At 35.0% G+C, this 13,107-nt stretch overlaps 1 protein-coding gene and 1 long non-coding RNA gene across 2 annotated transcripts in view; one reads left to right on the forward strand and one right to left on the reverse strand.

Moving 5' to 3' along the window:
• LOC147841852 (uncharacterized) overlaps positions 1 to 13,107 on the reverse strand; it is a 202,938-nt gene that overhangs the window by 19,597 nt on the left and 170,234 nt on the right. The gene's annotated exons all lie outside the window — the stretch shown is intronic.
• LOC137496656 (uncharacterized) lies at positions 1,710 to 11,072 on the forward strand. The gene is made up of 12 exons (XM_087274298.1): positions 1,710 to 1,787; positions 4,965 to 5,099; positions 5,213 to 5,515; positions 5,995 to 6,048; positions 7,644 to 7,805; positions 8,405 to 8,455; positions 8,564 to 8,605; positions 8,684 to 8,767; positions 9,846 to 9,867; positions 9,957 to 9,988; positions 10,083 to 10,129; positions 10,926 to 11,072. Exons 1-12 carry the CDS (start codon positions 1,733 to 1,735, stop codon positions 11,025 to 11,027), a joined length of 1,089 nt encoding a protein of 362 aa, XP_087130424.1. The 5' UTR covers positions 1,710 to 1,732; the 3' UTR covers positions 11,028 to 11,072.

Here is a 13,107-nt window from a genome sequence, read left to right on the forward strand (position 1 = left end):
CTGGAGTAATAATGATGCAAAAATGTTATTTGTATCACATGAATATATTATAATTTAATGTTTATTTGCATAGAACCCCCCCCCCCCACACACCAAATATATTACCATTTTAATGCATTTTTCATAAAATAACTGCAGCCTGACAAGCAAAGGAATCTTGAAGAGAGCGCCATCTGCTGTGTAATCCAGGAATTTACAGAAGGTCATGTGACATTTTTTCATGCTTTGAGGTATATTCAATTATATGTAACCTATTAGGTTGGGTTGTATTAGGCTGTGATTTTTGGTGCACTTATTAACATGGTCCTTTTAAATTTGAATTACAAGCATTAAAAGTGCCCTATAAAGAAAATCTGTGTATACCCAGGCATAGTAGAATAATAAGAGATCAGTGTTTTCTCGTCCTCAGGTAAGTTAAGCAAGAGTAAAACCCTGGTAAACAAATAAACCTATCAGAACACAAAACAGACTGTTGCATGACTCATGGGAAACACCCTCAACTCAAAAGTTGCATGGCTTTTAGCTCACATTTTACTCTGTACCTGACGAGCAGCCATGTCATGAGACCAGCAGTCAAAACACAGATTCATATGATGTTCTGAGATCATTAATATGCATGCCTCAGGCTGCGTTTAACAAGCCACAATGTTTCTTAGTCACACAACAATTATCTTTTTCCTTCCTTAGTTATTTTTAAGGATATCTATGTTCATATTAAACTTACTATGTATGTGTGACTATGCAGATAGTTTTCTATATGTTGCTATGAACCGACTTCATGAGCCACTTGTTCAGAGGCTCATCAAAACACAAAACAGGATATACAGATTATACATTTATTCAGCTCCACACTAAAGAAGCGGAAGGCACGTTTAATTGCATCTATTCTTAATTTATCATGTTTATTGTGAAACACACATGTAGAATGCTGAGTATAAGTTATACATAGTACAAAATGCATGTTTAAGAATCGTTTAATTGTTTAAAAATCAATTACTCAGCTCTTATTGCATGATTTATCTGAAGAGAAAGAACAATACACAGTACACTTTTGTGCAATACACTGTCCTGAATGTGTTTCTTTGACATTATAGCTTAATAATTTATATTTTAGCCTAAATTTTATCTTCAACACAACTTGCGTGCGTGTGTGTGTGTGTGTGTGTGAGAAAGAGAGAGAGAGAGAGAGAGAGAGAGAGCAGGCTGCAGTAATGTTCATGACTGTTCCATATATGGTCAATATGGCCGTTCTGATTGTAGGTATACGTTATGGGAAATAAAGCATATAAAACAATTTCTGGAGTTTATTTCGATTTAACCTACGCCACATACCTCCTATCAATGAAGTATAGGGCCTTTTGAGTATCAATCAATGGAGTATATGCAGTTGTTTTATTAGCTAAGGCAGCAGATATCATGTCTTTGCAGCTTCATCTTTCGCTAGTTAGCCCACATCGCTTTCACTTTGTAACCACTTCTATAAACCTGAATGGTTAAAATATACAAATTATTGTAACAAATGAAAATGAGAATTTAAGATTTATATTCTACGTCAGAAGATTCCAACACTTTGATATACTTGAAGGTTCTGATAATGTGTTTAATGCTATACAGACATATTGAGTTATTTAGTTTGTATACAGTCACTTTCCTTTCATTGCTTTCTACTTCCTCATAAGTATTGATGTGGGTGTCTGTACATCAGTTGATTTCTCTTTCATGTGACGCTGACATGATGCTGCACATCTTCCTCATCTCCATGCTGTTTCTTGAGGTTTTGCCTCAATGTAAGTGCATTTAAGTTTTATACATTAAATTTGGTCTAAGAACAAGTGTCTTTTCTCATCTTCTATAGTATAGTTCATGCATATTTTTGTAATATTTTCAGAACTGGTTTCAGCTGCTATCAGTATACAAAAAATACAAAAAATAAAGTATTGGAGCTATGTTTACCCTGTCAAGACATTTGTGAAAATAGTCACTTGATGAAATGAAAAATGCCTGCTTTTTAGATAATTTATAGTGCACTATTGTTAAATGAATATACATGCTCTAAAAAAGTGATTAGTTATACTTAAAAAGGTGAGAAAACTTGTTTCCTTAAAATCAACAAGCTGACTTTAAAAAAGTGAGTAAACCCATTGTAACTTAGATCTTTTAAGTTAACAACTTAATTTTTATAATTATGTATAGTTCATTTTCTTTCATTTTAAGGCTTAAATTCATTTAAACTCATTTTTTAAGTAACATCAACTAATGTTACTTAATGCTTGTGCGATTACAAACACAAAGTGTGCGTTTTATATAAGAATGAATTATGTTCGACTGACATGCATGTGTGCAATGGATTACTATAACAGTTATGTTAGTTGTTTGTTACTTGAAATAAACATGAAAGCAAAATAAAATGTTTTAAAGCTTTTTATTTTATAATTCCAAGCTCACGCTTGTTCATTTTTGTGTAGTGTAACACACAATAACTAAAACTACTACTATTACCAACACTTCTACAGTATAAAATATAAATCTAAAACGTATCTCTAACTGAATTCATAATTCATAATGTATTTGTAATGTTATGATAACTGTAGTATGTGTAATGTGTTGTATGCATTTGTTTTAGTTCTTTGTTTTGTGTCTAGGTTGTGAGCAAAAGCACCAAACTAAAAATAAAAGCATAGCTGTTATCATCATCATCAAATTGAATTATAGGTATGCTCTGTTATAGAATCAGTTTCTTTCTCATGCATGTGGTCTGATATACACTACTGAGGTATTTCTGGTTATCTACTGAACTTTAACTTCCTTTTGTTCTCATATACTGTATGACATATGACAGTTTTTGCATTGTAGCAAAAGCAAAACCCAGTATAGAGATTAAAGGCCCTATCATACACCCGGCGCAATAAGGCGCAAGATGTGTTTGGTGCAATTTTGTTGCCATTTTCAGACCAATGCAACCCTAATTTTCCCATTTTGTGCCACCTTGTTTAAAAAGTAAATCTATTTGCGCCATGTTGTGTGTGTGCTGGTCTATAAAAGAGGTGTGTTGAAGCACTTTGTTGACGTGTTGCTATTTTGAGGAACTAAAATAGACTATACATCTAAAAGCAAGTCTAAAGTCCAGCGCAGAGCACATTACTTGTGTGCCTTAAAAGCCTACACATTGCTTAATACACACAGCAATGTAAGGCAATACGCAGCTATCTTTACAGATGAAGAAGAATAATGGATTAAAATGTTACAAAAAATATTATTTCCTACAAAAATATAAAAACCACTGCCTCCATGCCTTCATGTTGGGAGGCTTTTTTCAGTTTATTCATGACAATTTGCATTTGTATAATGATATTATTAGCAGTATTATTAATTATATGCATATTTATCTTTGTTTAAATAAAAACAAGTTTAGATTTGTCCACCTGTCAGGTTTTGGAGATGTCTGCATCCTCATATGGAGCATAAGAACAGGATGTGTGCTTGAATACAACTCAATTTTTTGACCACACTTCGTTGGTCCACTGTTGGTGGACTAGTGGGCACTTTAGTACATTTAGTATAAGGGCACTTTTTATCCAATAGAAAAAAGAGCATGTGCACTGCACAGGCTGAGCCCTTTCTGTGCATGTGACTGAACTAGACTCTGGGTGTTTTTTGGGAGACCTATTTAGGCCCCATCCCAATTCTGTTTTTGTACCCCTACCCCTACCCCTTCCCCTTTCCTCTAGGCCCTTCAAACAGAGTGTTAAGAGGAAGGGCTTCAAAATTTACCCCTAAGAAATGGGGCAACAGCACCTGCACACGTCATCCCAATCTCTTACTTCATATGAGATTGGATGATCGTAACTGCTGTAGTGATTCCAGTTGCTTTATTTTTTGCTATTTATCTTCAGGAAAGCACTGAAGGCATATATCATGTTACCATAATGATATAATGGGGGAATAAGATCGTAACTGTATTGTGCATTTACACTGTGGCCATATCCATCTATGTAAACACACAAAAAACAACATTAAAGTTATAGCAGACACTGTAAAAAGTTAATTTCCACCCACTAGACTTTTCTGAGAGTGTCATCGAGTGTCAGAATGTTGTCATGATGGTAAAACATGAACACGGTTATGAATATTTTAAAACACATGCTTATTTTTTGTGAAATTCATAATGACAAAAAATACTAGTTTGTGCATCTCCTGACTTCCAGGTGTAGCTATGCAGGCTGGTGTATTCTGGGAAATTTTCGTACCCCTTGTTTTCGAGTGGTGTACTGAAAAATCTCAGTTTCAAGGGGCATCTAGTCCTTCCCTTTAGTCCTACGCCTTTAAGCTAAAGAGTATTGGGACACCTCTTCCCCTTAACATGAATGCACAAAACGAGGAGTAGGGGTAAGGGGAAGGGCTAAGGGGTAGAATTGGGATTGGGCCTTAATCGCTATAAATTCTTTTGTGGCCCAATATGTACCTGCTACGTGTTTAGAAATAATGCTGATATGAGATATGAAACACAATCGGTAGTTGTCAAATATATTGAGTGAATATGTTTGTAAACCTGACTGTGAAAGAGTCAGTGCCTCATCAGCCACAAACCTCACCTCACACAGCACTCATGTCTCATTAGTGATCACAAAGGCGCAAACAAAACTAACAATTAGCCTACACTCCTTGCACAAACTACACTTTTATCTGTTACATTTCCTTTGGTAGAACCCAATTTTAATGTGAGATTTTGAAAACCTTTTTGCTGAGTTCATGAAAATGCTGTTCGATTTCATAAGTTTTACAGAATAATGAATAAGAAAATTAATGAATGAAAATGAATAGACTAATATTTTAATATTGTACAAGAACTAAATCTAAAACTTACATTTCTTCGGCTGTATAAGCATATTCATTGAAACATCAATACCAATAAAGAATCTATTTTTAATGTGAATTTGTTATACTGTACTGTATTTCTCTTACAGCATTGTTCGAGCAGTTGTGGTTGACGACATCTCCATCAACAGCGCAGAATAACTCAAATATAAGATATGAAGCACAAGACAGATCATCTGTTCAACCTCACTACATCACAGATGCAAAAAAGAGGTTTTCTCTGGGTAAATTCCACTGTTTAGCATCTTTCATGACTGTGTTGTTCTCTCATCGCGATTATTTTCATCATAGTTTGGCTCTTCTACATTAATGTGTTTGGATTTGTTCTGTTTTGCAGATAAGAAGCCGGAGATTACAGTAAATTATGACTCTCCAAATGGAGAATTTAGAGTTTACTGTGAAATACCAGGATCAGATAATGCTGGTTATACTTGTTTTCTCTTAATTGGAGACGAAAATAAACAAATTCTTAAGACTTATAAACCATCTGGACGAACACAGTGTGTTATTACGTTCAAGGAACATTATTTGCTTAATAAACTAATGTCAGTTAAGAGTAAAGTGATGAGCTGCAATTATTCTTCTGGAACTTCAATATCATCTGAACGTTCACCATACAGTAATAAATACAACCTAACAGGTATGCAATCAGGAATATTGTCAGCAAATGCTAATTAATTTATATATGTATATACAGTTTCATACAATCTTATGAAATCTTTGCCATGAGTACAATACATTGTTTTTTACAAGATATTTTTAAGATACTAGTATTTAGCTTAAAGTGACATTTAAAGGCTTTACTAGGTTAATTATGAAGTTAGGGTAATTAGGCAAATCATTGTATAACGATGGTTTGTTCTGTAGACAATCGAAAACAAAAATATTGCTAAAGGGAGCTATATAACACTGACCTTAAAATGGTTTTAAAAAAATTAAAAACTGCTTTTATTCTCGAAATAAAACAATTAAGACTCTCCAGAAGAAAAAAATATGATAGGAAATACTGTGAAAAAAAATCCTTGCTCTGTTAATAGGACAAAAAAAAATTCACAGGATGGCTAATGCTTTTATGTATATATGTGTATATATTAATGTGATGTATTTTTCTCTCTAAAGCTTTTCTACCTGTACAAGTTCAGGTAACAAGTACAACAAAAGGATCAACATTATGTAAGTTTACCTATAATCTATCATTTTTGTGGTGATTTTTTTACTGTTTTCTCAGTTGCTTTGGCTCAATCCTTGATTGAAATGTGTATTTTTCAAAACAATAAGTTTAGATCTCTGAACAATTAGCTTCACATCAAACTTCCATATTGACTTAAGAAAATTTCAAATGCTTGTGTGCAAACAGTAAGTACAATTGTCTGTAGTTTGGAAAAAACTAATTGCATATATTGCCTGTTGATTAAAACTGTTGAGTTGATTCTCATTTAAAGTGTCAAACACTTCACACCTTCTTCATCATGTAAGCCATCACACTCAAAACTATTTATTCAATTATCAAACATTTGTATACACACACATTTACACCATAAATATCTGATATTGACATTGTAATGTCTGTTAAATTAGTAAAAGACCTATAATTGCAATACAACTTGCATCATCTATTTAACAGATTAGTTTTGGTAGCATATACATGTAGATTGTCCACAGCACAATCATACATTTTTTTTGAGAATGGGGAACTTATACAATCCTGAATCCTTTATTAATCTGGGGTCGCCACAGCGGAATGAACTGCCAACTTATCCAGCACATGTTTTAAGCAGCGGATGCCCTTCCAGCCGCAACCCATCCCAGGGAAACATCCACACACACCCATTCACACTCATACACTACGGACAATTTAGCTTACCCAATTGACCTGTACCGCATGTCTTTGGACTGTGGGGGAAACCGGAGCACCCGGAGGAAACCCATGCGAACGCAGGGAGAACATGCAAACTCCACACAGAAACGACAACTGACCCAGCCGAAGCTTGAACCAGCGACCTTCTTGCTGTGAGGCAACAGCAATACCTACTGCACCTCTGTGTCGGCCTATTTTGTTTTGTGTATTTGTGGTAACATAAAAAATGACACATACTGTACAATACCGCTCAAAAATAATGGTACGCAAGCTGTCACTGGGGTGGTAGCTTTTCAAAAAGTACACATTTGCACTTAAAATGTCCAAATTGGTACCTTAAAAGTATATATTAGTATCTAAAAAGTTTAGGAGAATTTTTTTTTACTTTTTAGGTACTAATATGTACTCTTGAGGTATTAATATGGATCTTTTAGGTACAAGTTTAGGTACCCCAGTGACATCTGGCGTACCCTTTTTTCTGAGTATACAGTAATTTGACAAGCAGAATTGCACTTAACATGTAACACATTCATACAAAAATAAATGTACTGTATAAATACAAATGTTCATATATTTTTTCTATGTACTATTGACACTTCTCAACAAATATCAGATATTTTAAAAACCTAAATTTCTATGGTTGACTTTCATGTTAAAAAAACAGCAAATGATTTTGAGCAGTGAGGCTCACACGATGACGAATTCACTTTTTGTTTTGGTTGCCTTGGCCAAATTACTGACACAATAACTAGGTTTTAAAGCATGAATTTAGTTTTGGGGGAGTAACTATATCAAGTTCTGAAGTTCTAGCAAGCAGTTTTGAGATTTGCATGCACAGCTTCGAGAATGTTAAGATATATGTGCCAAAGCAATGAATAAAACTGTAATAACCTGGCTAAATCCTGTGCAGATTCAACATCAGTGAGTGAGGAGACTACTAAACAAAACCCAACAACACCAGACAATTCCATCTTTACCAACAATACTATGTTCATAAGCATTTCAACCATTCAGAATATCACAGCCACAAAGTCTAGCATGTGGTCTGACAGCACAATAAACTCTACATCGGGTAAGTACTTTTTAAAACTCTGATCACTGAGAGCATTTGTTCCTGCAGCACTTCTGTGATTATGAGGATCTGAAACTCTGAGTTTCATTATTTGACCTCACTAAATGAGGCACAATGTGTATAGATTCAACCACAGGCCTGATAAAATAAAACACTTATTCATAAAGCAGATCATTTTTTGGTAAACTTATAGACTGACTCTGTGTGATTGCGGTCTAATCTGAGAAACATTAACTCTATGATTTAATATGCAAGCCAGCAAGAAATATGTAACTATTAAATGTCAACATTATACGTATAATTAATTCTAAAATATAAAAACTAAATTACACTGTATTTAAACTATATATAACAAAATATTCTGCTCAAAATAATAAAGGGAACAGTTGAAGTTGCATTGTGTTGTTTAAGTGTTACCTTATAGTTTAGTTTGGAGGTAAAAAAACTCTTGTATTTAATAATTATTTGATTGTCTGAAGGGTTTGCAGATGAAACTATGCACGTTATATCTTTTTGAACAATACATGAGGAAAAAACGTGGAAAATATTTATTTAAATTTAATAATGATTCAATCAACAAAATTGTTATTGTATTTTAGAAACGGCTCAATCTTCACAACCTCTAAACATCACAATGAACATGACAGTGGGTGAGTTATGAGATACTGCAAAAATTAGAAGCTATTTTAATAAATATCATAGTCAAGTTTCATTTCTGTATTATTTTATCAAATTTCGGTTTCTTTTGCACCTTTTAGTTGTTAATGATTCATCTGATGCACACAGAACACCAGCAACAAGTAATTATTAACAATCAATCAGTAACTGAACTGAAAACTTTGCATAAAATGATCTTCTCAATCTGATTTGCTTCAAAGAATCGTGGATAATCATGATACTGACAGCCACCGGTGGAGGAATTGTGCTGAGTGGATTGTTGGGAATCTGTCTCTTCTGCATGAGTAAGTTTTCGTTAAAGATGCACAATTTATGCGGATTAGTTACAAAAATCTGTGCAATTATTTAATGCTCAGAAAATCATGTGTTATTCTTATTAGGCCAACTATTAAGTCAAAAATCTTAAACATCTTAAATCTAGAAACATCTTAAAAACATTTATTAGTCAGCACATGGGGAAAAAAGATATAATCATGAAAGTAGCCTACATGTATGTACAGCCGCACCTCATAAGAAAATCTAATTATTTTATGTTTCGTCAGTTTAGTGGTTAATTCGTAGTTCGGTCATGCATGTTATACTGCCAATAGAATGGCTAAAAGTGATTAATTGGCTACTAACAGAAGTGTTTGTACATACATTACATTAACCTCCAATATTTCAAGACATTTCATTGTCTGTTTTCACAGGTTTATCTAAGATGGCTTAAGTTTTTTACACATCCAGAACTCCTTGTGGCCACACATACTGTACTGTGCTGAGCAACAAACAAATCAAATTTAGTAATGTTTAATTTAATTTGTTTGTTTAAAATCAGCCCACATAAATTGTTTGCAAGCACTTAAATTTTAGCAAATTTACTGAAACATTTTTTTATTGTATAAAGGATAAAATAAAACAATTTACAGATTGCAAAGAAAAAAACAGATAAATTATTTAACTGCCATATAAACAAATGTATATTTCAATAACCGGGACGATCAAATTGTACTAAATTTTACGAATAAGAGAAATGCAAAAGTTACAAACTGGCGTGAGATAGCATTTGTTTTTGTTATTTAAACTACCCAGCAGGCCCAGTAGTTGTCAATGACAAGACAACTACTAAGATGTTTCCAGTTGCTAGTGTTTTTCATTTGCATGGGTTTATTTTTTTTTTTTTTAATCTCAGTGCGTTTGAGCTCTCTCAGCCACCGTATTTAATCTATCAAACATGCTTCACTTCTGTTCTTCAATGTCTAAATTTCATTTCTGTCAAAAATCAAATATAGTTTTAAATTATAATATGGAAGTGTGGTGATAATTTGGAAATCTGGCCTTTCATAATAAACTTTAACACACTGGTATAATTTATTTCATCAGGACAGAAACCAAGGAAGATGAGGTAAGACTTTTCTAGTGTACTTCATAACATCCTGTAGTGCTTGAAGAATATAGAATACACACAAAAAATTGTACTTTTATTATGTTTAGTATGAAACCCTCAAAACCAGAGCAATATTCGGGTAAGTCATCATCTGATACACTAATTAATATAATGGAGTATAGATTCCGAAGCTGGTTACATGCTTAATATGATTATTATAATAATGTTTTCAGTGCCAGATGATAATGATGACAACAAGGAATGTTCTGAAGAAAATGAGGTGATGTGTTTTCAGCTAGTATTCAGTTACTCATTATTTCTCTATAACAGGGGTTCTCAATTTCGATCCTGGGGATCAGGTGTCCTGCAGGTTTTAGCTACAACCCCAATCAAACGAGTAGGGTGAAGCTGCAGGTCTGAAGACCAAACTGCACGCTCAAACCTACACGCTCAAACCAGCACTTTCAGACCTATTGTTTTCTTAGGCAGTGCAACCTGCTGTTAGGTCAGGTAAAGTGGCAAGTCTCGAGACCCAACTGCAGATAAAGTCCTCGCTGCAGCCCGCAGCTTAATGACGTATTAGACCAGGTCTACTATGTAATGGACGAATGCCTAAACTTCCCCCTAAACCCAACCGTCAAAGTAGCATTGGCATTACCTTAAGGGGCTGTACAATGTCCACTACGCAGTGGACCTGGTCCAGTACATAATCATGGTTGCAGACTGCAGGGAGGACATCTTGCAATTACACGGTCAGACCTGAACTTTATAGCAAGTATAGCAACATCGGACAAGTGACCCTAATTCTAACGATAACCCTAACAATAGGTCTGGAAGTGCTGGTCTGAGCATGCAGTTGGGTCCCTGAGCCTGCAGGTTCATAATGTTGAATCAGACACACCTGGGTTAGCTAATCAAGCTCTCCCTAGGCTCTCTAGAAACATCCTTGCAAGTGTGTTGAGGCAAGCTGGAGCTAAAATCTGCAGGACACCGGACCTCCAGGACTGAGTTTGTGAACCCCTGCTCTATAATATCATTACATTTTGTAGGTATTTATATTCTAATTTGTTTTTTAGGACAAACTGTGCCATGTTTACTATACCATTTCTGAAGTCCCGGCAGACACTGATAAGTTATACAGTCTGGCACAGATGCCAAATCAACCTCTGACTTTTTAATGTATACATAATATCATTCTAATTAAACTTATTGTCATATAAAGAGATTGTGTTTCACTTCCAATCAATCTTATAGGGAAATTACCAACCTACGTCACATGGGTTCTACCACGCATACCAGTTGCAAAAAAAAAAAACGGTTGCAATAGCAAACATGTTGTGTTGTGCAGTAGGATGCCAAAATCGAAAGTCCAAAAATAGAAAACTTAGCTTTTACTGTACACCACACTGCTTTCAATGCCAACTGCAGACATCTTTGGCTAACAGCTATCAGAAGAGCTGAATGGAGTGAGGACCTAATTAAAATTCCTGGACACTGCAGTTCTCATTTCATGTCAGGTAAGTTCACGCTATGCTGAATCATACACAATACTCGTTTTTGATTGCAGCAATGATTTCAGCAAAAACAGTTAAATATGGTGAATTTAACTGCCGACACTGAATGCTTAGAATGAAATATCTAAAAGCTCAGTAAAAATCTAAGTTCACACACCCTTCCATACAGGTGCAGTTCGCTGTCAGAATGCAGTTGTTTTGCTTGTGTATGATTACCCAGGCCTTGTATCGCTCCGTCTTTTTTCCTTGTCTTTGGCAAGGCAGAACCTCAGTTTTTAGCACTACAAAGTTTTGAATCTGGTAATCATGGAGCATTATTTCTTGCACATGACCACACAGAACAAAATTGTAGGTATCCAAAGACTTGTAGGCCTTTAACTGCTCTTGTAAAATGACTTGGAGTTTTAATGAGATGAGTTGTATATTTCGAGCTGGATGCTTTAGTCTTATTCAGTATCCATTAGGAGGGTGCTACCGCAAATGAAACTGTCAGACGAACGTCACTCACTTTAACGTTAATTTTGCAGAATAACTGTGCTTATCATTGGGTGACAAGCTTTTTTAATATGCTAAAAGCATAATGTAAATAATATTTATATCATTTAAAAAATATAACTCATCTCTAATACAACAACAAACTCTGTACTGTTTCGGATGTCATTCCCTCGCTGTAAATGCTAGTGCTCCCGTTTTTTCTGCAACCTCGCTGCGCGCGCATCCTGAGTGTTTACAAACTGGTAATTCGTCTGTAAACACTCTAAAATGCAATTAAAAAATTGGTTTGTCTATATTTCATTTAACTTGGGGATTAATTCATTTAACTTGAATTAAAAATTGCCAATTAATCAGAAACATGACTGTTATAACTTTTGTTTCCTGCTAATCATCACAATTGCCATGTTTAGTGGTTCATACATCTACCACGCTCCTCACTTCTCTCTTGGGCTTTCCTTGTTCCTCAGATTGGTATAAATTAAAGTACATTTTTAACCTCAAGGTTTCAGACCCTGATGATTGTGCATTGTTACCTGTTGTCAAAGCCAAAAGATGGCCACAAGCACGCATGCACGAACACACACACATGGCTTGGTCATCAGTTCACCTTTTAGTGCATACGCTTTTAGTTCTGCTAATTACAGCAAAGGCAACTGCATACTTTGATCAATTGATCTCCTGAAAATCCAAATAACAATGACAACCCCATTTAAACAAGCAGCATTCATTCATTTTCTTTTCAGCTTAGTTCCTTTATTCATCAGGAGTCGCCACAGTGTAATGAACCGCCACTTTATACAGAGTATGTTTTATACAGCGGATGCCCGTCCAGCTGCAACCGAGTACACACTCATTCACACACATACACTACGGCCAATTTAGTTTCTCCAATTCACCTATAGAGTATGTCTTTGGACTATGGAGGAAACCGGAGCACTCGGAGGAAACCCACACCAACACGGGGAGAACATGCAAACTCCCAGCTGGGACTCAAACCAGCAACCTTCTTGCTCTGAGGCAACAGTGCTAACCACTGAGCCACCGTGCCGCCTCACAAGTAGTAATTGAAGTAAATTAGTTGTTGATGGTGTATTTAAATCTCAGTGGTGAAAGAAGGTATGTACACTGTAAAGGCATATACAGTAGGAAAGTTAAATTAATTCCTAGTTTTTAAGATACATTACAGTATTTCATATTATTTTTTGACAGACACCAATGTTTAGAAGTACTAAATACACAACATAACTTT

Source organism: Danio rerio, chromosome 11, assembly GCF_052040795.2.
Source record: "Danio rerio strain M-AB ecotype USA chromosome 11, GRCz13ab, whole genome shotgun sequence".
Taxonomy (NCBI): domain Eukaryota; kingdom Metazoa; phylum Chordata; class Actinopteri; order Cypriniformes; family Danionidae; genus Danio; species Danio rerio.